We start from the raw sequence: 27,420 nt of genomic DNA, 5'->3' as shown, positions 1-27,420 counted from the left end.
TATTGCTATATACTTTCCTCTTAGGACTGCCTTTGCTGTATCCCAAAGATTTTGAATAGTTGTGTTTTCATTTTCATTGGTTTCCATGAATTTTTTTAATTCTTCTTTAATTTCCTGGTTGACCCATTCATTCTTCAGTAGGATGCTCTTTAGCCTCCATGTATTTGAGTTCTTTCCGACTTTCCTCTTGTGATTGAGTTCTAGTTTCAAAGCATTGTGGTCTGAAAATAGGCAGGGGATGATCCCAATCTTCTGGTACCGGTTGAGACCTGATTTATGACCTAGGATGTGATCTATTCTGGAGAATGTTCCATGGGCACTAGAGAAGAATGTGTATTCCGTTGCTTTGGGATGGAATGTTCTGAATACGTCTGTGAAGTCCATTTGGTCCAGTGTGTCATTTAAAGTCTTTATTTCCTTGTTGATCTTTTGCTTAGACGATCTGTCCATTTCAGTGAGGGGGGTGTTAAAGTCCCCCACTATTATTGTATTGTTGTCGATGTGTTTCTTTGCTTTTGTTATTAATTGCCTTATATAATTGGCTGCTCCCATGTTAGGGGCATAGATATTTACAATTGTTAGATCTTCTTGTTGGATAGACCCTTTAAGTATGATATAGTGTCCTTCCTCATCTCTTATTACAGTCTTTGGTTTAAAATCTAATTTGTCTGATATAAGGATTGCCACCCCAGCTTTCTTTTGGTGTCCATTAGCATGGTAAATGGTTTTCCACCCCCTCACTTTCAATCTGGGGGTGTCTTTGGGTCTAAAATGAGTCTCTTGCAGACAGCATATCGATGGGTCTTGTTTTTTAATCCAATCTGATAGCCTGTGTCTTTTGATTGGGGCATTTAGCCCATTTACATTCAGGGTAACTATTGAAAGATAGGAATTCAGTGCTATTGTATTGCCTGTAAAGTGACTGTTACTGTATATTGTTTGTGTTCCTTTCTGGTCTATGTTGCTTTTAGGCTCTCTCTTTGCTTAGAGGACCCCTTTCAATATTTGTTGTAGGGCTGGTTTCGTGTTTGCAAATTCCTTTAGTTTTTGTTTGTTCTGGAAGCTTTTTATCTCTCCTTCAATTTTCAATGACAGCCTAGCTGGATATAGTATTCTTGGCTGCATATTTTTCTCATTTAGTGCTCTGAATATGTCCTGCCAGTCCTTTCTGGCCTGCCAGGTCTCTGTGGATAAGTCTGTTGCCAATCTAATGTTTCTACCATTGTAGGTTACATATCTCTTCTCCCGAGCTGCTTTCAGGATTTTCTCTTTGTCTCTGAGACTCGTAAGTTTTACTATTAGATGTCGGGGTGTTGACCTATTTTTATTGATTTTGAGAGGGGTTCTCTGTGCTTCCTGGATTTTGATGCCTGTTTCCTTCCCCAAATTAGGGAAGTTCTCTGCTATAATTTGCTCCATTATACCTTCTGCCCCTCTCTCTCTTTCTTCTTCTTCTGGGATCCCAATTATTCTAATGTTGTTTCGTCTTATGGTATCGTTTATCTCTCGAATTCTGCCCTCGTGATCCAGTAGTTGTTTATCTCTCTTTTTCTCAGCTTCTTTATTTTCCATCATTTGGTCTTCTATCTCACTGATTCTTTCTTCTGCCTCATTTATCCTAGCAGTTAGCGCCCCCATATTTGATTGCACCTCATTGATAGCCTTTTTGATTTCTACTTGGTTAGATTTTAGTTCTTTTACTTCTCTGAGGCAATATTTCTATAGGGTAGTAAATTTATGGCCTATTAAGCCTCGTGGGGAGAGGCAGAGAATTAGGAACTGCAGATTCCTATTGTCCTCAGAGTTCAAGAATACAACTCTCTCCTTAACTGGGTTGAGACTTCCTTAGCTGCCAAAATAGCCACCACTTCTTGTAAGGTCCATTTGGATCTTCACTGATGTGGGCACATAATTCTAAAGGCCACAGTTTATTACCTCCATCCTGATAACTGCATAAAGAATTCATCTTTCTTTCTGCTATAGAGAAGTGAAGGCCAAGTTACTTTGTAAATTGCAGGCTGTTATTATTCACAGTACTAAATGCCATTTACTGTGCTAAGTGTTTCAACACTTGCATCCACCAGGGCATTTAAACCTCAAAACACTCTGTAAGGTAAAAATTGTTACTTGGGTTTATACCAAGGAGAACACAGGCTGAGAAAAGCTCAGCAACAAGCCCCAAGTCAGAAAGGCAACGAAGGGCAGAGCTGAGACTTTAAACCCGCTTCAGCCCCAAAGCTGATCTTTCGAACCACTGCTTTACACTGCTTATCCCAAGAAGTCTCTTCTGCAAGCACTTGTCTCAAGTCTAGTGCTAAGTGCTGAAATTTTGACAAATACAACTTACTTTCAAGTCTTTTAAATTCCACATCAAATTTACAAGAGAAACATCAAATCAATGGAATGAAATACAAGTGGCAGAATACACTATAGTGAAATAAAAATATAATAAAACTAGACAGGATCTGCAAGTTTTTTTTTAAGTCATTTTTTCAGAGGCTTCCAAAAAACCTAAGTTTTCAAAAAAAAAAAAAAAAAAGTCTAAATGGCCTTCTAGCATCACAGCAGCTCTTCCTTTCTTAAAACCCACTCCAGCCCCATGGGCCTTCACCCCTGCTAGGTCACCCATTCTCTAAGTCAGTTATAAACTCGGTCTTCCATTAGTTTTTCATCAGAACATGATTTTCTCATCAACATGATTATTTCCCACAATGCAACGTAACCGAGCATTTTTATTCAATCAGGATTATGTCCCAGTTCTCCCTGGGCTCACCTGGATTCTCTTGAGCCACCCACAAACCAGTCAGTCAACACTATCTTCTGTATTTATAACACAATTCTCCTTTCCATAGATGCTTAACAGTGCTTATTTGTCACTGGCATGACCACTCATTGGGGACAATTGATCTTTTAATAAATTTTTAAAGAGAAATCATTGCAAGTTCAGCCTTCCAGGAAAAAGTCCTATAAATCAGCCTAAGGTAACAATATAAGTTTGCCCTCCAGAGCTTTCCACTTTGCTAGCACCAAAATACACAAGTATACCCGAAGGATTGTCCTACAAAGTGGTTCAATACAAACGGATTCATGGACACCCAGAGCTGCAGAGGTGGCTCCCCTTGGCTCTGAAACCAGCTCAGAGCTGTCCAGTGCTGGTGAATAAAGGGGACAGTGAGACAGGTTGCCTCAGAAACTCCATTAATGTTGGACAGCAGCAATCCTCCATCCTCTGGAGGATTTAAACTATGGAGGCAGAAGGATTAACCAGGGAATCTGAAAGTTTGGGGAGGTCATCTTCAGTATACAGAAGCCATGCAAATGGGCTCCAAGAATGGGGGGGGGGGGCTTAATAATGATTCCCTCCCACTTGATAAAGTAGGAAAAGTCTCTATTTATACAAAATAATCTCTGCAGCATGTGGGAACCACTCCTACAGCCACGCAAGGTAGCAGGTTAAAATTAGAGTTGGAACAGCTCCTTCTATTTGGCAGCTGATCGACTCACACACACTTCAATACTTGAGAATAAGCTGGAAAAAAGTTGGCCTCTTTTCCTCTCAAACTGGGTAAATATTTCAAATCCTATAGGTCTATGTTGACTGCTCTGTGTTTTTATTTTAAAAGTTCTAAAATGATAGCAGTGATTTCTCCTCCACTTGAGGAGCATGTTGCAAGGAACACTAATCCCGTTGATGGCAATGCTGTAAGACAAAAGCCATCTACCCATCTACGGACAAACGTATTGGGGGAAATGTTACATGGCACGGTTCCCCCTCCAGTAATGCCACACTGGGCATCAGCTCATTAGCTATGTACGTTACTGATAAAGAAAGCTGCTACTTTTAAGTCAGTGTTTACCAAACGACCACCCATTTTTCAAGTAACACCTATTACAGGCCTGTGAAAAACACAGGGAAAGAGTATTCAAAGAGCAAAAGCAGGTAGAGAGGAAAACCCTTCCTTTGTTAAATGGTTCTTAGCAAAGAACCACAGTAAAGTGGAACCACAAAAAGCAAGCTTTTCAAGATTTCTACAACCTCCTGATGGGTTCCCTACTTCCTCTCTGGCCTTTCAGATCTTAGGAGCTTCTCCCGTGATGTCACTCAATTCTTGGGCAATCGCCTTCTATTGCTTCCTCCTGTCCACTTAGATTGCAACCAGGCTATGCCCAGTTTTGCCTCAAGGTTTTTGTCCATGAAGCTCTCTCACCTCAACTGTTTACTGCAACCCCCAAAGCCTCTGAGGTGAACTCAAGTTTCTTTTTTTTCCCCCCATCAAGACTTTCTCCAACTTTCCCAGTTTTCACCCTCCTCTGAACATTACTCTTCTGATTGGTGGTAAGGCTCACTGTGGCACTTAATTGCCTGCCTATTCTCCTAATTGCTACTACTTATTTCTCAACCATATATAGTTACCAATATATCTGGGTCTTTCTTTATTCATCTAAGAAAACATCAGACTGAACTCTGTGCCAGACCAAAACACTGATCCCATGCCTTGTCTCCCCAGAGACACTGTATTTAGCTTTCTGGTAGAAGAGAAACATATTTTTAAAACTTTGTAAGTCTTTATTGCCCCACAGTACTCTGCACACAGGAAGAATTCAGTGCAAGAAAAATCACAGTTTGAGGATTCCAGGTAGCGAACCTTGAAAATTTATGTACACATCAGGTATACATAAGAGAAACAGTTCTATTTGGAGGGAGAAAAACATGGTAATCAGTGGAAAGTATTTTCTGTATAAATAGCTATTTCTCCCTTCAGTGAAGAACAGTACTGTAAATAACCCCACAATGGATGAAGAAAGCAATCTAAACGGTCTCCAAGTACTATGTGTCTGAATGTGCACATATAATTACTAGCACAGGCAAATTGGGGCTTGAAAGCCACAGAGAAGGCAGATATTAGCAGGAAAATAGCAGTTATACATTTATGTTTGGGAAGGTAATTCCAGAGGTCTCCTACAGTTCATTAGCAATATTGGTTTAGGTAATTCCCAATTATTTTCTGATATTAAATCTATTTAACTCTCAGAGATCCTTACTCTAAAATAATTTAATTTCCCCAAATTTTACAGACTTAAGAAACCTAAGAAATAGGACACTGCACATTTGTGTCAACAAGAAATTCTTTCTTCCTATTCCTGTGTAACTTCTACCAGGAAGGAAACAATGCTGGGAAATAAGAGTTCACTCGACAAGAATTTCTTCTACCCCACATTAAATATAGACTTAATATTATTACGTCCGTTGTGTTACTGTAAGGTTGATTCATTCAAAGAGAAAACTTCTGATAAAAATCGAACTATTCTGCTCTTTATCCGATTTTCTCTTGTGTTTGGAAATCATTCGCGTGGTTTTATTTTTTGGTAGGACACTAGTGTGCACTTTACCAAATGACTCTAAATTGATTAACAATTACCATAGATAGCAAGGCAGGCAATTCTCCAGAAGAGAAATCATCTCAATATTTTGGGAACCAATTCGAATGCAGTCTCCAAACTCAGAATAAACAAAATCGGTGCTTCTTTCATTTTATTTCTAAGCCCAGAGCCAAATCAGAACTACGTGCACATTACTAAGGAAAAAGTGCTCAATTAGCTCCATCCTTGGGATGGCGAAGCAAATGTACGTCTAATATTTCCCGATAAGTCATAGTTCCATCATCCATTTAACAGAACTACACATACTTTCAATGAGGATTCTGGCAGTAAAAATAATTGATATATTTCATATAAACAGAAGCCAAAGGGGCAAAAAACTCACTGCAATGTTTTTGAGCAAACCAACACTGGCTCACTTTAGAACACTATTTAAGTACTAGAAACTAATTAAATCAGGTCTTGAAAGTGCTAAGCAGAAGAAAGTGTTAATTAGTAAATTAGTAAAAATACCATTTTTAGAGTGGAAAAGCTTTCTTTTACACTTTTAAACATTTACGAAAAACAATTTGATAAGGTGCAATTTGGGATATTTATGGAAGCCTGGTTTATGCTTTCTTTAAAAAAAAAAATCACAGCACCTTTTATCCAATGAGCTCAATGCTCTGTGAAATACATTTTTTTCTCTTAAAAAGTAGAACAAAATAAAATAGACTGTAAGGCATCAGAGAGAACATTTAAATAGAGGCCATACGAGCATCCCTGGAGAAAGTGAGCATCAGCAACACAGTCAGCTGACCAGGACTAATACATTTCCAAATGGTGAATCAACCGTATACACATAGCTTGCACCAGCACCTCTTTCCAAATTTTGTTCATTTGTCACCTTCACAGTGAGGCCTTTTTCTGGCCACCCCATTTAAAACCCAAAACCCCACCCCCATCTCTGGGACTTCTGAACCCGTGTTCCATTTATTATCATCTCTATAGCACTTATCCCCTTATATATTCTGTAACTGGCCCATTTGCTTGTTGTCTACATGCATTTAACTACTGCAAGAGCTCACACCCTTGCCGGCTTCATCCACTGTTGTATCTCTAGTACCTGACACCTAGTAGGTGCTCATAAATGCCTATTTTATGAATGAACAGCATCAAGCCTCTTTATAACAGATATCCAAAGTCTTGGATTTATTTTGTTGTATTTTGAAGTGAATGTAGAAAAAACTTTTCGTAGGGGAAAACACACACGCACACGCACACACACACCCCAAAAACAGTTCTTGTAAAGTTCTAGACATTTAAAAAATAAGTATCTGTCATATATATTCAGTTGAAAATACTTTATAAGTAACATTGCTTTGGATTAATCAGATAAAGATGAAAGTCAAGAATTTTGCCAACAGTGTTTCTTGCTAACATGACTCAGTTATGCCTTTCAGCTCAGTATATTGTATATGAAGGGTATCTTGTTAACACAACTGTTGAAGGCAAGTCGTGTCGTATCAGCCACACTCTGCACCCTATGGGAACTCAAATGTTCCAAAGTCTATGTTAATATAATCTTGCTGCTCTGTTGAGCTAAGGAAAAAAATCAGTTTTTCAGTGCCATGTAAGGCTTTATGAAAGTACCACATTATCTATATGTCTTCCAGAAATGAAGGAAAGCTGCAGTAAGGATTATGCTGAATCAATTTAGGAAGGTAAATATTGTTAACAAATACCATAAAATAACCTAATAAATGATTCCAATCTCCATTTATCAACTAACACGAAGTCTGTACTCTTCTTTATGTAATTGGTAACACAACACCTATGGGAAAACAAAATTCCCCAGCTCAAGGGCTCCAAGTAGCTTTTTAGCACAGAGGCTCTCTACTTTCTTTCTTTCTTTTTTTTTTTTTTAAAGATTTTATTTATTTATTTGACAGAGAGATAGTGAGAGCAGGAACACAAGCAGGGGGAGTGGGAGAGGCAGAAGCGGCTTCCTGCCGAGCAGGGAGCCCGATGTGGGACTCGATCCCAGGACTCTGGGATCATGACCTGAGCCCAAGGCAGACGCTTAACGACTGAGCCACCCAGGCGCCCCTAGGCTCTCTACTTTCTAATGCAGATTTCCTATGCAATACTCCATGCGACCCTATAAATCTGTACTTCTTTTCTTGGGATGTGAGGTCTCAGTTCTGCTTATCAACCTCTCTACTCATTAGAATTTACCTGATAAAAGACAAAGACCCTTGTTTTTAGGTTTTTGGGGAGGACTGAGGGAGAGGTAGTGCTAGACAAGGTCAGGGATTTTTGTTTTCAATTAATGATATTTAGGTCTATTGAGGAATTATTCCAGAAAAACGTAAAAATGCTTACTACTTACCAACAAAGTGCTTGTTTCATTGGCTGAGGATTTTGCAGACCAATTATTATTACAGAAACAAACAGACACACAGAATTGCAAATGACTGAAAACCTGAGTGTAACATAACTCAATCCAATTCTACCAATTAACCAAATAAAAAACTAAATCTTAAAATGTTAGAAGTTAAACAAAACACAGATTCTTATGGACTCTGCAAGTACAGTTTATTAAAGATTTGCTGAATTGTAAACTTATTAACATTCATTAAACCATTGCCTCCTTTAAACAAATATTTTGAAGAAGTTAAATCAACTTATAGTAATTCCCCCTTTCTGCCAGCTCAGTGGCCAGTATTTAGCATTAAAGATGCAGTTCCGTTTCTGTTGAAAAACAGAAGCTGGTCTAAAACGTGTCCTGGCCCCCCCGACAGAGACAGGCAGGTGGACCAAGAGACTGTGGCCAGTTCAACCAGAAAAATGGAGCACTGGCTATAGTGGGTGGGGTCAGCTTCATGAGCTAAGGTCCAGAGACAGAGAAGACAGCAAGTCTAAGACACAGCTTTGAAACGAAGGTCATGAAGACCTTTAATGATATAACCATATCTATGAAACTAAAAAGAAAACAGGACTTCCAAACAAAGGAATTAAAAGGTCTTAAAAGGATGCGAGCTAAGCTGCCTAACATGTTGCTAGTGATAGAGTCAGCTTCCCTTCCAGGATACTCATGCTCATGTTCTTTAAAGTCATCTGAATATGCAGAAGATCCTGGTAGTCCAGGTAGTTCTAGGAATAAGCTATCATCTGCAGCAGTAAGTGCACAAAATCTTTAGGTAAGTCAGAATTCCTACCAAAACCAGTGCTCAAGAGCGAATGTCAGAATTCCTATAGAAATGGAGTGAGCTCTGAAATTCTAGCATTCCAATAATTAATGTAGTCTTATGATTTAAAAGGTGAAAACCCTTGTCTTGTACAATGGACCATCTCTCAATGGGGGCCTATCTATTGAGGCAAAAAATACATTAGTAAATTCTAAGGAAATTACGATTGAAATGGGAATTTGTTTCCCCTTTTTCTCGAATTGTTTACCTAGATGGAGGTAGGAAGCATGAAGAGTGTGAATTCTGAAGTCCATACCAGATCAGAAAAATGTCTGGCAAACCTCCCCTCAAAATGGTGGCAGTCAAAACAAGACTACTAATCATGCAAGTCGGCTGTGCCATTAGCAAACACATATACACAGCAGTTCTCAGGCAGTGACTGAGGTTCAAGAAACAATGTGTCATTCCTGCACCGCCCCTGCAACATGCACATGTGACATGTTTGATTGGCACCTTGACTCACCAATAACAAACAGGGCTCAAGGTCATTATTTGCTGATCCCTAGTTTATCTTACCCACCCCTATGTTATAATGTTAGCATATATTTGCTTCTTATATAGCAAAATACAAATTAAATGGAGGCCATTTCTTAAAATAATTAATCCATCTATGGAACTATTTTTGGTTATCTACTCATGCCCCCAAGTGTTTGTTATCTCATGAGTTCTTCTGGGTGCACTATCGATATATACAATTTTAAAAAGTATTTCCTGACTGAATCCTGCTGAAGAATGTAGGTCATCATGTAAACCACAGCCAGTATGCTGGACCTCCAACAGTGACTCTCAAACTCTCCGGTCTGCTGAACACTTTTGAGTCAGGACATCACATGGTCCCTCCACCCAACCCCTTGTTCCCATAACAGCTCTTAAATAAACCTTGAAATAGTCAAGCCTGTGCAAATAGAAAATTTATATAGTATTCTCATTTCTTAATTATCCTAAAAGCCTGTCTATCCAAAAAGATGGCCTCTGTTTCTTATCTACTCCATGCAAACACAGAGGTAGAAACATCCCACAAACTCCAGTATTCTTCAATATGCTGAAACCATATAAAATGTCAAATCCAAAATTCTCAAGGCCCCATCAATCTTACCCCTTCTTTCTAGTCCACCCTTAATAGAAACTCTTATTTCCATCCTCTGTCGTATACAAACACGGCCATTCCCATCCATCAAAGGCCAGCTTAAGTTCCATCTTCCCCTACAAGAGTTCCCCAATTCTCTACAGCCATAAATGGACTTGCTTGTCTGTACTTGCAGAGAACAGACACACTTACGTCATTCTTAAGGTACTTAACATGTCCTCTCTGGCAACGAAAGCACTTAATCATGCTCCATCTCCTTGCCCTGATTTAATTTCTTTCATACTATAGAGCAATACCTTTTTAATATGATATATGCATCTGCATATTGTCTTCCCTCCACAAATGAATATAAACTCCCATGCTGTAACAACTTTTGATGTCCTGTTTACTACGGAATCTCTAGGGCCTAGAACAATGCCTGTCACTTTGTAGGTATTCAGTAATTATTTATCAAATCAGTCAATTATTATCTTAGTTTCCCTGCTGGCTTGAAACTTCCTTGAGATTAAGGAACGTCTACAGTTTCCCACAAAAAGAAAGTATTTGTTCTTGGATGGACCCAAGTAACTTTGAAAGCCATCACATCCTAGCCCAATATATTCCGTTTTCCCCAAACATTACCAACTTGTCTAATTACTAAAAAGGAATATTAAAAGCCAGTAAAGATGTCACCATCACTTACATAAACCTCATCTAATTCATTCTATCTCCTATTGGGGTATAAACATAAAATACTTTTTGAGTTGTACAAATTAGGAAATTTTTAGTATTGAAAAACATGTACTTTTATTCTATGTATATATTTGTTTCTTTTTATATATTTTCTTAGAACCAAAATATCAATCATAGTATGGGGCACAAGTCTACACAAAAGAGTCCTGTGTGCCAAGTTTCCTGCCCCATTCAGAGAAAGACTAAACGTTGAATTCAAAGGCCTAAAATACTGGCTCTGCTAGATAACCATGCTATGCATACACATTTCCACATGGCCCTGCCAATTCTACCTTGACCCATAGCATCCCCCACTATTTCAGTTCTAAACAAAGATTTCTATCAAATTATTTTCTAGTTTTGTGGTGTGGGTTAGGATGGGACCACCTAATACATGTTCACTTGGAACCAAATCCAAATTAGATCCTGGCTCCCCTGAAGAAAGATCAAAACAGTGGCCCATTACCACTCTTGAAACAACATAAGCATTCAGTGTATTTCTATTGCAAAGAAATTTCACATTTGTTAAGTTAGGTTTTTAATTTATTGGGTACTTAGCATGTACATGACAGGTTTATTTAGATTTCTAAATATAATAAATGATAGGGTGCCTGGGTGGCTCAGTCGGTTAAGCATCCGCCTTCAGCTCAGGTCACGATCCCAGGGTCCTGGGATTGAGCCCCACATCAGGCTCCCTGCTCAGTGGGAAGCCTGCTTCCCCCTCTCCCACTCACCCTGCTTGTGTTCCCTCTCTGGCTGTGTCTCTGTCAAATAAATAAATAAAACCTTAAAAAAAAAAGAATTGTTTAAAAAAATATAATACATGATTTCTAGCACATTACTTTGCAAGTAGTACTTGCCTAGTTGAGGTTATTTTCTCAATGAAATTTTAAGTTCTTTCCCTCTTTGGGCCAGAGGTTGAGAGGCAGGAGGAGAGGGGTTCCCATCAACTAGTCTAGAACATTACAGTTAAAGCGAGAGTATTAATATTTTCCATGATTTAAAAGCAGAATTGAAACACATTTTTAAAAGTGATACTAACATAGAACCCCTTCCCCAGAAAGGGGATAGGATCCTGTAGTTTACAGTTCTAGTTAGCATAACTACCTTATATTGTACTCTGTATTCAAATGATTTTCAGAATAAAATTATCTTTTAGTTTATATAGATTTTGTCACTTTTTTTGGTTCATACAGGTTCAACAGCAAGTAACAGTGGCATTAATCCATGTAATGAAGCAAATTTAAAAGGCTGGATTATACATTTAAAATGTCATAAAATGTCTACCTTTTTTTTACTATTGCTCTGGAATAAGGGTAAGAAGGAGATAGGTTTGCATTGCTGCTATTGGTGATTTTAATCTTAATTACAGCACTTAGTTTTCTGAATATTTCTATAGCTGGACATGATTAAAGACTCAACAGAAAGATTTACTAGAAAATGGTAACCGTATGTAAGTGGTTTAGAATGGCCTCTTTGACCACTGAATTAGGTCTCTCCTGAAGACGTATTAACGAACCCACTGTAGTCTATCTTTTAATGACCATGTTAATGTTGACCTAGAAATGTTTGAGACCAGGTGGCTATCTATTTTTATTCAGTCTTATCTAGGTCTTCTTACCAAGTGCCATGAATACTCTTTGATAGGAGCTCAAAATACTAATAATTATAATGGTATTGTTTGAAATGGTGATAAACCATTAATGTACCATGAGGTTCAACAGCTGGATCAGAACCTCTTAACCGAGGACAGTTTTTCCCATTAGGTGGTATAAATTAAACTTCAAGAAGTAGATCAATGCTGAAATTACATCTTTTTGGCACAAACTAGTAGGATCAAAAATTCACTTTCAGTCTTTGTCTAAATTCCCTATTAAACAATTTCTGGATCTGTATAAAAAATTTTAAAAATTCAAGTTAAGTTCAAAAAATTATAAATATGCTTTAACATATTCATACCCACAGAGTGGGAAGTCCGTCTGGACCATTCTTTGTGCTTTATCATCCTAAATATTCTGCATTCCCATCGTGCTAAATCATCACCATTTAGCTTACTGGATAGTTGTAACCAGTCCAGCACTGCACGAATGCAGGACCAGGTACAGAAGCAAGAATGCAACCTCAGCTTTTCAACCAACAGCCTGATGCTCTGCCCCCCGTGCCATGTGCTGTGATCATGAGTGATGGAGCTGTTCGGACGGCAAGCTACTTTCAAATAATGATCCACAAAGTTAATCAAAAGGGCTTCCCTGTTCAATATTTACCTGTTACTCATTGACAGCCACTGTCTACATTGCCATCTAGAATGTATAGAATGGGATCAGCAATACCAAGCTCAAACAGAACCCGAGGGCCTCGCTGAAGTACCAGGCACAACGAAAAGCAGAATTAAGCAGCTCTTCAAACCACCTCTGACACTAAAGACATCCATAGCATCCCCAGCAGCAACACACCGCTACTTCCTGGATTTGGAGGCCCAATTAGTTGCTGATAATAAGAGGAATGAAAGGAAGACTGCCACATGAGAAATAAAAAAAAAGAAAGAAAGAAAAGGAGATATTATGTATCAAAATATAAACATGGAGGGAAAAATAGTAATTTCCTGTATTGGGGCAAAAAAATAATATTCCCTTCTTGATGTGATCTCCTTGCTTTTATGTACTAGAAAAGTCATATCTATCCTGAAAATTATTTTTCTCATTTCAATACACATTCAACATTTTAAGCTACAAAATAATAAGAAAACATTGATTTTTTTATGTGTTAGGTATTTAAATACTCTTTGCCAGTCTGTCAATCAAATGTACCCATAGGGGATGCTGACCAGCCTCCATGTCCATCTCTAAAGAGAGGCAGGTATCTGACTGATCGTAATGCAATTCTCTCCTGTTATTTTTAACCACCAGCTAGAAAGCAGGGCTTACTATGAGACCTTATAATTCACATTTATTATCCATGTAACCTGGCAGGTTTTGACCATGGGGTTTAAGGAACGAAAGTCACTCCAAATGTTAATCCTCTTTTAACTCATTTTCCTCAACATTTACTTAGGAATGATGAACACTATCTGAACCCTTAGTATGTACCAGGCATTGTTTTAAGTATTCTACATGTATTCATTCATTTACTCCCATAGTAAACCCTAGGAGAGAGATTACTACCAATTCACAGATCAGAAAAAATAGGTAACAGAGAAGTTACGTAACTTGTTCAAGATCACCCAGCAAACAAATCAGTCAGGTAGGGTTTGAATCCCTCAGTCTCAATTAGAGCCTGTGTTCTTGTCCACTGTACTGAAGCTTCCCCTAATTCCACCTACTAACAAGGTAAGATGACCACTGGCCTTTAATAAGTACCTTAGAAAGGTTTGTGGATTGATAAATGAATCGATACCATAAAGGAACTTGCAATCTTATTAAGATATCCATCCATAGACAGACATGTAGTCTTTTGTCCTCTCACTTGTAAGTTTATAACCTGCCTCCTCTTTCAATTTAAGAGTTCCTAAGAGGTATTTATTTGCATATATACAATTGAATGCTACCGCATGTGTGATACAGAGTAAATGATGCATTAGAATTGAATCTCGGATTCAATATTGACTTTCTTCTCTCTTTATATCCCCTCTCAAACCACTCCATCAGGAAATCCTGCTGGCTCTTCCTTCAGAATATGTCAGAATCCAAATTCTTCTCACCACCTCTACTTCCACACCTTGCACATAAACCACTTTGATGACCATAATAGTTTCTGAACTAGTGTCCCTGCTTCCACCATGGGTCCCTGAAGCATGGACTCAGCTAGCAGCCAGATCCCATTACTCTTCAAGACAAAAATCCTCCCAAGAAGCCATTTCAGGTGGAGTAAAGGCCAAAGGCTTTACCTGGCCTGCCAGAGTCCTGTGTGCTGGCCCCCCATTCCCTCCCTGACCTGCCGCCAGCTGCAGTCCTTGCTCTTTCTAACCCACTGCACCAGCCTCCCCGCATTCTTTGAAAGCAATGAAAGCTCTTCAACTTCAGCGCCTTTATGGCAGGTGCTCACTCTGCCTGGAGTATTTTTTCCCCAGGGCTATCTGGAGGCCTAACTCCCTCAGTTCTTAGGAGTCTCTACTCAAATATCATCTTTTTAAATGGGGCTGCACCTCCTTAAAACCATAACTGACCCATCTTCACCCAGTACTCCTAATTCCTTCTTAACCTTCTCGATTTTTGTTCCACAGCACTTACCACCACTGAATAGACAGTATGATATGCTTGGTTTGTAACTTTTGCTGTTTACTATTAGTCTCTAACGCCCTATAACTTTCAGGGCAGAGATTCCAGTCTTCGTTCACTATATGTCCCACACAATAGTTCCTGGTTATAGAAGGTACCCAATAAATATGTTGAATTAAGAGAAGAGAGAAACCACTGTGGATAAAGCTAAAGCACAAAGTCAGTGTGTCTGTGTGTGTTGTGTGTGTTGCACCTAGCAAGATTACACGGATACCATTCATAGATAGGAGCAGAGAGAGCTTCTGCTGAGAGATATTTTCATTGGGGAGGCAGGGGCCAAACTAGATCAAGACTGGTGGATCTTGAATACTAAGCTAAGACTAAAGACCCCATACAATAGGATTGAACCATTGAGGACTTTAAGCAAGGAACTATGTTAGAAACAGGATTGTAATCTAGTAACTTTAGGGTGGCCCAAAAAAGGTATTTTTGTATTCCCTTGAATGGTACTTTGTGTACAGTAGGACTCCAGCATTTAACTTCAATTGAAGGAGATAAGAGATAAGAAGACTTAACAGGAGACTGCAACAAGCTAGGCATGAAATAATAATTGAGGTCAGGGGGATGGGAACAAAAGATAAGTTTTTTCCACAGGAAATCATGCTACTAACAGGCTATTGGAGACAGGAGAGGCAGAATGAAAGAGGAGTCCAGGAGTGAGCCTGAATGACTCCAAAAATGAAGATAAAGCAAAAGAAGGGCAGGGTAGGAGAGGACCATTCCAAGGAAGATGCAGAGCTCTGTTTGGGGGCACAGCTGCATGGTCCCGGAGGGAACCCCAGACTGGGAGGGGAGAGAGGTCACACTCTGCAGGCGGGCCATGCTACATGGCAGCTGTGTGAGAGTATTCACATCACTTAACCTCTAGGACTCAAGGGGTTTTGTTTGATGTTAGGTTCTTTTTTTCCCCCACAGAAAATAGAGATAAAACACAGTTCATTGGGTTGCTGGAAGGATTAATTGGCTATGTCCATAGAACTGCTTGCGAATTTTTTGGTCATTACATGCTTAAGTTGATGTCAAGCAAATCACAAGGAGAAACCTCGAGTAGTTTGGAAATCTAAAACTCAAGTTGGCAAAGAGGTAGTACTGAAGATTAAAAACTTGGGATTCATCCACTTTTGTGTGATAACTGCTGTGTAAGGACAGATGAAATTTCCGAAGGGCAGACCTAGTTGCCCCCATACTGGAGAACGTACAGCTGTGCATACCAAAGACATTCAATAGCTAACATTCAAATAAAACAAACTCACCCTCTTCTATAGGTAAGGCTTTAAATTCTTCAGGGTCTTGTCCTTTTATGGAACCAGATTTCAGTAGACTACCCTTGAACAGAAAGTAGATTTTTTGTGGACAAGTATCCGCTCCAACGGGCCACATCATCCAATTGAAAGTGAACGAACCGCTGGGCCACAATGACGTGAATTGGGCTGCCATAAATAGTCATCAGATTAAACATTAGCTGTGTAAGTTGAACAACCCACCTAATCTCTGAGTCTTCATTTTCTTGAGTGCCAAATGAGTATATAACCTACTTACTTCAAACATGGATGTGGGGAGTCAATTACAATGATGTTTAGAGACAACAGAACACCATTGTTGGAATAGGTTACTTCTCTGAATTCAGCCTCCTCTATCTCACTGCATATAAAAAACCAGCCAACACAGAAGCAGAAATGGTAAAACTCAACCACAACTTCACGGTCAAGAGTGAAAACTTGTCCCCAGAAGGATCAATTTTGCCTCACAATGGAAGACCTTAGTATCAGTGAGTATCTCCTGTGGATGGAAGAATAAATGCAGCTGTATTCATTCTCTACTCTCTCTACAGCTCCGAGCCTCAAGTTTCGAGGACACTCTATATCACAACAATCTTTTGTCTGGCAAACTTCCCCTGAAGAGAGCCAATAAAGGTGTATGTGGTACAAGTAAACCAAATTTGCCACTAGATTCTCGTAAAAATGTATTCTACTTAAAATCCGCTGGCCCATAATTTTAGTTTTCTAGTCTTCCCTTCCCTAAGACATTTCACAAGTACAGTAAAATTAAAAATATATATATATATATATCAGCTTTCTTTATTCCTACCAGTCTCATAAATTTGTTACTAGCTCTTAAAAGCAGCATTCACAAGAGGGTAAACAATCCTTCTAGCAGATGAATTTATTTATCATCAATTCTATAAGAGCTCAAGAAATACCCCTACCCTCCACTATCCTCCCCACTGGATACGTCTCCAAACCTCTTTTAAAAACAGGGTGACATGAATGTCACTGCTTTCACTGTTATTAATTCGAAACTTAGGACACCTGATGAATTTCTCCAGAGGGATGAGAATCAGAGATGTTGCTTCTATTTTCCCCTTTCAGGCCATCAAGCAATTAGGTAGTCCCTAGAAAGCATGTTCCTTCCCTGGAAGTGAGCAAAGACCTCCCCGTAATTACTGCAAAGGTCTTCTTCACCAGGAAATCCAGACGGTGTCCAAAGCATACAAGACAGGAAGCTCCATGCCTGACTGTGCCAGACACTCGGTTTCACTCCTGAAATAGTTTTGTTAATGGAGTTGAAGAATGGAAGAGGAGCATCATCAAGAAGACCGTGTACCTCCTGGTTTCAAGGCCAAGGTATGCAATTGGCTCTGATTCACTCTGAGCACCCCTGACGTGCAATGGTCAAAAAAACAATGCTGTTGTGAAAACTTAAGTTGGTTGAAATGCAAGTGAGGACAGCTGCTAGTGCAAGAAACCGGACTCTCCTCATTGGTACCTAGGCAAAGAGTGAGGCTTGCTACATAATCTAATATATAAATATTACTGCATTTAGTATTTATTGCAGAGATTCTTTATAACTGGGCTGAGGGGAAGGGAGGGAAGGGCAATTAGGTTTTAAAAAAGATGCAGAGTCTGTTTAATCACAAATCTCAAGCAGTCAATTCCAAAGACTCTTCACACTACTAAGTGAATCACAAAGGTCTCAAGTTTGACAACGGGGGTGGGGGGGGTGGGGAGGGAGTCACTCAAGAATGTTTTCTTTACATGCTGGCCATTGACCCCAAATCCTCCCAGGACCCAGACTTCTCTCTGCTTTAGAACTACATCAAAATATCTCAGTGCTCTACAGTAAATAGAATTCGCTTATAAGCAACCTTAAGATGATGCAGCAGACGTGGCACGTGAGTGTGTAAAGTGACCAGAAAACTCCACCTAATCATCCAGCAGTTACTTCTTATACATGTACATGTTCTGATCTTAGAAAGCTGTTCCTATAACTCACCACACCCTTCTCACCATTAGCATCATCCTCTTTCAAAACTATTTCTAAACAATGAAGTACTAGGTTAAAAAAAGATTGAGAGGGTAGGGAGGGATTTTTCTGTTGAAAATCTCAATCACTAATGTCACTAATATCACTGGTTCTTGCTGGAGTTCCCTTGTTTTCTGTTGTTTTTATTTTTTTCTAAGCACAAGAAACAAAGTGATAACATTTGAGAAAGGAGATACACACTGCAACAGGAAAAAAATGTCACGAAAGGAATTCTCTGCAAAACACGGTTTCTAGATAGAAAGTGACCATACAGCTTCCAGCTTCCCCTAAATAAGCTGCTTGTATACAAGTTACAACACTTGGCCCCAGACATTTCCCAGCTAAGACACCTTCAGGATGAAGCCACAAGAAATGCCTATGTATGTAGCTACAGATCTGTCAAACAGGACATGCCTATCAACACAGTTCTATACAATGATAAACACCAAGTTGTGAACAGTGGCTATCTATGGGTGTTACCATTATAAAAGACATTCATGTTTTCCTCTATGTTTATCTGAATTTTCCAAATGTTCCAGAGTGAAAATGTATTGCAGCTTTATTCGAAAATAATATACAGCTATTCCAAGAGAACATAGAACTAATGTAGGAAACCTCCTCCCACCCCCATTCACCAACCCAGAGCCATGGCACTGGGCTTAGTCAAAGGGAATTCCCAGATTATCCCCCCAATACAAGTTGATGGAACACACATTGTGCTCCCTAAGCTCCAAATCCAAACCCAAGGCCATTTACTGAGCAGAGGACAGCAAGCTCCCAGGATCAATAGTAGACCAATGCATTCAAATAAAAGCTCTGAGCAGGGTCAAGTTGAAACCATAATCTCATCCCTTCCTTTTCGGGAAGACTATCAGGAAAAGTATTGTCAATCTATAAATTTATAAAATCTATAAACTCTAAATCTTTTAATTAAAAGAGATTAATCCTACTGCATTTTTTTCCTACTGTAAGCACACCGCTTATGTAGTATTATAATGTGCTCAAAAATTAAGTGGCAATTCCACACTATGTTTTTCATGAGGAAGATTTTCTTAAATTTCCAAAGAATATGAAATTTTCTGTTGTAGGAGGTTAATTCACCAGATTCTGAATATTCACTGAAGTTCACAATTATTCCCTTTAATGATGTACTGTACTTTGATTGCTATGAAGATGGAAATTCTTTTGTGAATTTATATTATATAAAGCCTAGTAATAAGTGGCAGATATAAGACTGAATTCAGGTGTTCCTTTAGGAATTCAGTATTTCCATAGCCATAATGGCTTATCTTACTGGAAGTTGTAGGTTTTTTTATTTCCATTTTGCAGACACGAGTTCTTTGATATGAACAGTTGTACCTTAAGTTAGATGAGGAACAAAGTAGTACTCCTTCAGGGGGTACTTACTACATGCCAAGCACCATAGTAAGTGTTTTTGTGGTACGGGCCTTAGGCTCTAAGTCAAACAGACTAAGGTTTAATGCAAGGGTCAAACTTTCTGTAAAGGGCCACACAGTAAACATTTGAGACTTGATGGGCCATATGGTCTCTGTCAGCCCTACTCAACTCTGCCACTAACAGAAATGCAGTCACAGACAGTGCGTAAGTGGACAGGTATGGTCGTGTTCTAATAAAACTTACTGTACAAGAACAGGTAGGGGATAGGAGAACAGATGTGGGCCAATGAGTGACAGTTTGGTGCCGCTAAACTAAATTTCACCTTATCCTACCTTCTTAACCTCGAGTGATCTGTTTCAGCTCTGTAAGACCCGGTTATCTGTAAAATGGTGGTAATAATGATACCTAGAACCTCAACTTATTGTGAAGATTTAAAAAAATGTCAAGGCATTAACCCACTGATTCTCAATACAGCTATGAGATAATTTTCATTTTTACCCCCATTTCAGAAGTGAGAAAACAAAAGCATTAAGAGTTAAGTAACTTAGGGGCGCCTGGGTGGCTCAGTCAGTTAAGCGGCTGCCTTCGGCTCAGGTCATGATCCCAGGGTCCTGGGATCGAGCCCCGCGTCAGGCTCCCTGCTCAGTGGAGAGTCTGCTTCTCCCTCTCTCTGCCTACTTGTGATCTCTCTCTCTCTCTGTCAAATAAATAAATAAAATCTTTAAAAAAAAAAAAGTTAAGTAACTTAGCCACCGTCCCAGATCTAATCATTATGGGGGGGGGGGGGGCGGGGAGAAGATCAAACTCAGATCCATTTCCAGGAGGTTTAACTACCTCTATCAGTTATGAAATACTATTGTGTGGATTTGTGGAGCTCTTAAAATATGTTGCTCGCAAAGACTAAAGCATAGTTCTTCCACTCTAATGCATAAACAAAGACCAAAAATTCACTGAAGACACATCTATACAGAACACACATCAACAAACAGAACAAACCGTTCTTCAGGTGAGAATTTATTAAAACCATAGTTGATGTATAATTTTAAGTTTGCTGTATTATTTTTAAGATCTGGGCACAAGCACATTAGTCTCCCTGTCTCTCTCTGAAATCACCGTTAGTGATTTCGAACACTGTAGTTCAACAGCATGCCTGCAAAAAGTTCATTGTCACTCTATTCCTCTCACCTTGACCTTTCCCTTCTCTTCAAGTTTCTAGAGAGTTCTCCTACATACTGCAGATGTGTCAGTAGCCAAGTTTTAAAAATCAAGGCAGGCACTTCTCTCAAAATGAAAATACACATTTGGGTAAAGCCAATTAATATTCTTTCATTTTAAATCATGCCTCCTGTACCTGTCCATTTTGACTCTCCCTTATTAGTTTATCTTGAGTTACAAGTGGTCTGGGAGGAGAAAGGCAAATCTGGAGCATGTCAAGCCGGAAAAAGCAATAAACTTGTAGACAGGTCCTGAACTGGATTTCATACTGGTAGAGTCCTGCAAGATGTTTTTAAGTCAAAAATAACTTCAAACTCACAAAGCCTGAATGCACCTCCTCCAAGCAAAGCACACAAAAGGAGTTTCCCAACACAGAGGAGAGGCTGAGATGGTGGGCAACTTGCAGAGCTGTTCTGACTCGCTGTCCCTGCCACATTCCTTTCCTGAAAGCTCCTCCAGAGCTCTCTCCCAGGATGGCAGTCCACCCCAATGCCTCAGTTTCCCCTTCTCTTCCAAACTGAAGTCCTGTCACCCTTATCCTGCCCTCTACTCCTGACATATGCCATTTGCAATTTGCTACACCAGAAATACTGGTCTTTTGGCCCAAATCACTACCTCAAGCCCCTCTCCCCCAAATCAAAATCTCTACCATGAAGATCCCAGGGCCCACCTCAACTGTTAAAAAATAACCCTTTCTTAGGACCACTTCCATTGTTTGCACTCCTCACTGGAGACACCTCTTACACAGAATCCCAATTACCCATTCACATCAGTCTTCTAGGCTTTTGCAGGGCATAGGCTTTCTTAGTCACCTCTAAGTCACTTTATGCAGAACAGCACCTGACCCGTGGGTGAAGATCAAAATATAGTTGTTAAATGAATGAATAAATTAGCTCCTTTTTAAGCTAGCCTGGCATTAGCCCTAAATAATATACCATCCACATTACCAAGACATACCACTTCAAGTCATTTACAGGCAAAATCATTGGTGTGATGCTAAAATTAACTGGGAGAAACCACCAGAAACCATGCTGAGGTCTGAAAGGCATGATGTGGAAATTAGAATTCATTTGGATGTTGAAAGGCTTGAAGCAGTTCTTGCTACAAAGTTCAGTGTCTGTTTAACATGCAGATTCTATTAGAGCTCTTTATGAAGTTCATTGTATATTTCTCTTTGCTCACTTCTTTGTTATTTACTGATCCAAATACAACTGGCATAAATTATTCCAATGGTGGGGTTGGGGGGGGGCTGTATAATTGCAATCAATCAATCAGGTTAAACAGCCAGAAGAATTCACTACTGCAGCTGCCAGAGCCTCCTTGACCTTTCCCTCCCCGCCAGCACAGGTGACCATCTATCCCCCCAGCAGCCTGCCTGACAAGGAACCTGTCTTGTTCTCCTTAATTGGGATAACACGTGCAAGTGGTTAGCACTCTGTCTGGCACAACACAGCTGATAGACTGGTGAGTTCCTTCTTCACTCATTCTCCTCTTGTCCCCGGACCTCGTTAATTCCTTCTCTCTTTGGAGTCTGGATTTGCCTATTTCCAAACCCATGCTTCTTGCCCAAAGCCAGCCTGAACACTATACTGAGCAGAAGAACACCCACATTCTGGGTTTCTTCTTTTCAGAAAAGGAAGACATCACCTCTCCCTTTCTAGCCCAAAATTTATCTCTCCAACCCCTGTTGTGTTGCCTGAAATTATTCCACTGGAGAATAACTCCACTTTTCCTTGAATTCTTTCACTTGGAGTTGCTTATTAAAATGCAAATGGCCATGAGAAGAGTAACATTATCAGTTAACAACACCTGATCTGCAATGAGGGGTATGGACAAAAATGCCTCGTGGGTAAAGGCCTGGGCACAAAACGCTAACCAGGTATCCAGGTGGCATGAATTTCACGGAGGGAAAGGGGCTTGGACAGAGAGGCAGGAAACAGACAACCTTCACCATTTTGCCAATGGCCCCTTCTCTTTAGGTGACCACTGTCTTGTCAATGGCCAACACCTTCTCAATCTCGGCTACACTTAGAGACGAGGCACTCTGGGTAAGAGCCCTTTGTTCAAAATGGGTCCTGCAGGAACTACTGCAACAGCATAACATGTGCTCACTGAACAGTAGTCCTTTAAGCTCCAGTCCCCACATCCATCTTCCCTAAGTATTAGTGAGATCATTGTTCCTGAACACAGCTACCATAGTGTCAAACCACATGGCCAAACTGTGACAAACTTGGAGGCTACAAAGGCCTTGCTCAGTTTACTCCTTCCCAGTTACCTTTCCTCACGATCACATATTAACACAGGTGATTGCCACTGTATTTTGTGGTAAAATCCCATCAATGTCCATGGAAATTCCCTTTCCTCCAACTCAAATATTTTGCCTTTATTTAGAAGTTTAAAGTTATCATAGTTATTATGGAGGAGGCATCTCCTCTTTTTAGACTCTCCACACGTTTATTTTTCTGTTTGAAAATAGAAAAAAAATAACGAATTGTTTTAATTAGAAAGAACTGTGGCATCTCCCAGTCAAATCAATGATTTTACAGATGAATTCACTAAAACCCAGATATATTTTGCAAACTTAAAGACAGCTTAAAAAGGGGAAAGGGGTCTGGATTCTCTAAGTTTCGGTACTTACCAAAATGATTGCTTAACAAAAAAATCTGTCAAATATTTACAATATGGTTAGTGTTTTTGGAAACCCTGCTTTCCTACCCTTTGCCAAAAAATTATCACTGATTACAATTTTACATTTTAAGTCGGCCATGTCATAAGCATTTAATGTAAGAAGTTAGAATAACTACTTTTTTAAAATTCTAAATTATAGCTTTTTGATTTAACCGCACGTTTTATTTTCCTGCTTAAAGTTTTCAATATTACTAAAATTGTTTAATAACTCCCAATAACATCTAAATCCCACATAGTGTTGTAAAATGTAGCAAAATTCAGTTATAAAACCATACAACTACCGTTGAAACCATACAACTACACATCACTATCAAGAACAGTGATGTGCTGGTAAATATTTAACAACTCGTTGGGGACAGGAGGGCACCTGATTTGCAGCATTTTCCAATTTCCATAGTGCAAATACTTTGCCCAATTTCCAGTTACTAACATGAGGTCAGGGATCACAGAATGGGAAAGATGTGCATACAATTGATTCTCATGGGCCCATGCAAGTCGGCACCAGCGCATTCTGATAGGAGAGACCAGATAGGGCAGTCTTTCCATTCCTCACCATTTCTTTCTTTATAACCCACCGTATCCCCACAATGATGTAACACCCATACGTGATTATGTTTATACACTTATGATCTACCGACTCTATCTTTTTCGGGTGTAATACACAGTAAGAAACATTTTACCTCAGGGCCCACCCCATGGACACACACATTTTATGCACACTTCCACAAACACACACAACAAAAACAGAAGCCTCACAAGATAAAACTCACTCTCCTTAAGTGCAGTGCACTAAAATTCTCAATTGTTTCCGTTTGTTTTTTTAATTTTGATCTTGATCCACTAAATTGGGACTCCTAGCCCACTATTTGGGTAGGGCCGCCCAAATTGAAAACCAGTGCTGAAATAGACTAAGCTCAGTGAAGATAAAATTGTTATTAGTCTATATCTATCCCTATGTCTAACAGTAATTATTGAGAACCAGGAAGGTTAAGTAACTGCCCAGTGATGCACCTGCCATCACTGCCGAAAGATCCCCAAAGGCAAGTGGTAATTCATTACATAGAATCAGGATATTCGTGGTTTAAAACGGAAAGCTAGACCACCTTCCAGGACAACCACCCCTTCACCAGAAATTGACAGAGAACTAACCACATCATTGATGAAACTTTGGTCCTTCAACTACTGTAGCCCTCTGACCAACCCTCCCTGTCTACCTAGAAAGACTAGACAAATCTGAGCAATTACCATTTCCCTATTATTAATAACATTCACCCCTCGAGAGTGTTGGAAAAGTACCCATCTTCTGCACAAGAACATTTTCAATCCTGTAGGAACGGGAGCTACATAAATGCAGACTAGTATTATATAAAATGTACATACTTCTATGTAACAAACGTTAACACCAGCTTTCTAATAGCCAGAAGCCAAAGACTAAGTTGAAGAAAGTACTCACTCAGGAAAATAAAATCCGAATCCATGGACTTTTCAGTGTGTTGATGCACCGCATGCTTTTATAGGTGCTATTAAACGTACACTATAGTTTCAAGACAGTCCAGATAAGCGTCTTCACAAAATACACACCACCATTAATCATCTCAGTGACAGTGCTCCAATTTAACATCTTGGGGATTTCCTCCCCTTCTTCATCATTTATTTGCCAATATTTCCTTGTTATGAATATCCCCCTAGTGACTTTCCCTCGCAGTCACAGCTGTGCTGCCTACTGTGCCTACCTTGACGACAAATAACACAAATCCTTAAAAAAAAAAAAAAGAAAGAAAGAAAAGAAAAAGAAAAAAAAAAAAAAAGCCAGCCCTTGAGATGATACCTACAATTCGAAAGGTAGCCTGGCTACGGGCTGAATTCCCAGTGACCTCCTCCGGGCTCCCGGCTTTAAACTGACAAGCCTCCGTCTCTAAGCTGATCGTAATTTCGGACACGTGAAATTGGCTTACTTACAAGTGAACAACAGTTGGCTGTTGGTCTCCAATTACTTGAATGGTCAACAGTCAACTGCTGCTTTCAGATGGTCCTTAAAAGGACCCCCTTCTTATACAGCAAAAGGCTTCTTCAAAGTACCCACGAATCACAACAAAGCCACAGAATCACTAGCAAGTTACAGAAACCTGACCACCAAGAGCCACAATAAGGATGACTCACAGATAACAAGAATTTTTTAAAAATAATAATCAGTAATGTCACATTATAATTACACCAATTCTGATGAAAAGAATAACACTATCGAGGCAAAAGAATATCAAGAAATAAAGCCAGAGAAAAATAAGTGGCAAAGATACAGAGAAGAGTCCCAGCTCCATCCGGTATCCATTTTGTGTCCCTTTGAGAAAACAGCCTTCACTGGCCCCAAAATTTGCTGATTGTAAAATGGAAACCATGAAAGAAAATGCTCTACAACCAACTGGAGGAGTAAATGAAAGTAGAACTCACCAGCTTGTATTCAGAAAGGATTTCTAAGGAAAAAGGGTATTTTTTTCAATAATGGAACTCCACTACAAAAGAGTTTGAAGACAAAAAACACACCAAAGTCTATTTGCAAAGTCTATCAGGAAAGTCTCATGCCTTCAGTGGAACTATGTTTGCCTTACTTTATATTGTCTATAGAATAACTTATTTTAATTAAAGGTTACTGTTGCTTCAATCATTATTCTGTAACTTTTATGGGAAGCACAAATGTTATTCTTTTGGGGAGACTCCAATTTAGACTATTGTTTTAAAAAAACAAAAACTTCCTTCTTAGCAAAAGCAACACAAGTCAAGCTCTGATACATTAAAATGCCTTTCCTTCCCAGAGCAGAGTGTTTACTTCAGTGATAGTAACAACACCTCATTACCAACAGTGCAGATTCTGTTAAGTAATGGACAAAGCAAATGGCAGCAAAGGCAGAGGACTCAACTTCAATTTAACTGTCCTGTAAGGTACATAGTAATTAGCTGCAAAGCTCTGAAATCTTAGCTAGCATGTTAAGTCTGCTACATGACAGTATAATTTGACTTCTTAAAGGATTATGCAAATTACAACTCATCATTCCATTACAGGATTGAAAAAAAGTGACAGCTAATTTATACATAACACACCTTTCAAATCCCTAAGATGCGTAGCACCTGTGCAATGTATTTTGCCGAGATTTTCTTGCATATAAGTACTTGTTTATTGCAATATAAAGAAGCTTACCTAAGAGCTTTAATATAGGCATTTTTAAAAACTTTTAGACCACAATTTCAAAAGAATAAACATTTTTTTCTGTCTCGATTTCAAAGGCAAATTTTGTTGGTTGTTTTTGTTTGGTTTGTTTTTTTTCCCCAGTATATTAGAGAAATATAAGGTTTCAATACAAGGATATTTTTGAATAGCTGGCAACCACAAGCACTGATGCACGAGCCAGAAGGAAGACTCACAAAGATTTCAACATACTTCTGGTAGGTAGATTCACAGTAGATTCCGTCATATCTGTAGATTTTCCTACATTCTGATTGGTTGGGCAGAGGATGCTGGGCAGTTATTCTGTAGAGGCATCAAAAACAGATAGACATGACTAGAGGTTCTCTACAGTCAACCGGAATGCAGGATAACAAGTATGTTGAAATTTAATATATTTTGCTTCTTATGCTTTTGAGCTATATACATAGTTGCAATGTGTACATACATTTTAGAACATCAACTTCCACTTTTAGAAGCCTGCAGCAGAGAAAACTTATCATTCTTGATCAGAACACCAAAAAAAGTTTTTTTATCTCAGAGTCATAAAAGTGGAAGAAACGAAAGACATAAGGTCTAAAGCTTAACTCACTCTACAATCCCCATGATTATATTCTGAAGGAAACGTTAAAAACAAATGTCATTAGTGTTTTTGTTACAGGATTGTCATTAATTCAATCATGCATTACAATTGTAGGCAACTGTAAATTAGCTATAAAACCTTAGTAAAGTTAATATATTTTCAGCTTTACTCAATTTATATAGAGTTTGTATGCTACTGACTTCTAAAGGGATATGATACAGCTTTCAGAACTAAACCCAATTAGGGATGAAAACACAAGCGAGACCGTCGGGAGCACAGGTTAGATGTTAACAGGCACCTGAGATGAGCTGATTACAGTGGCTCCAGGTTTCTTG

General features: G+C 39.2%; 1 protein-coding gene across 6 annotated transcripts in view; it reads right to left on the bottom strand.

Annotated features, from left to right (window-relative positions):
• Positions 1 to 27,420, bottom strand: part of NPAS3 (neuronal PAS domain protein 3) — an 839,760-nt gene that overhangs the window by 699,946 nt on the left and 112,394 nt on the right. For 4 of the 6 annotated variants that reach the window (XM_078053550.1, XM_078053551.1, XM_078053553.1 and 1 more), the window contains exon 2: positions 26,719 to 26,808. The exons of the other annotated variants lie outside the window; for them this stretch is intronic. In XM_078053550.1, coding sequence (XP_077909676.1) covers positions 26,719 to 26,808 — 90 coding nt within the window. The remainder of the gene's footprint in view (positions 1 to 26,718; positions 26,809 to 27,420) is intronic. 6 annotated transcript variants of the gene reach the window in all.

This window comes from Halichoerus grypus, chromosome 8 (assembly GCF_964656455.1).
Source record: "Halichoerus grypus chromosome 8, mHalGry1.hap1.1, whole genome shotgun sequence".
NCBI classification, from domain to species: Eukaryota; Metazoa; Chordata; class Mammalia; order Carnivora; family Phocidae; genus Halichoerus; species Halichoerus grypus.
Note: the sequence above shows the minus strand (reverse complement) of the source record. Positions and strands in the feature narration are given on the sequence as shown.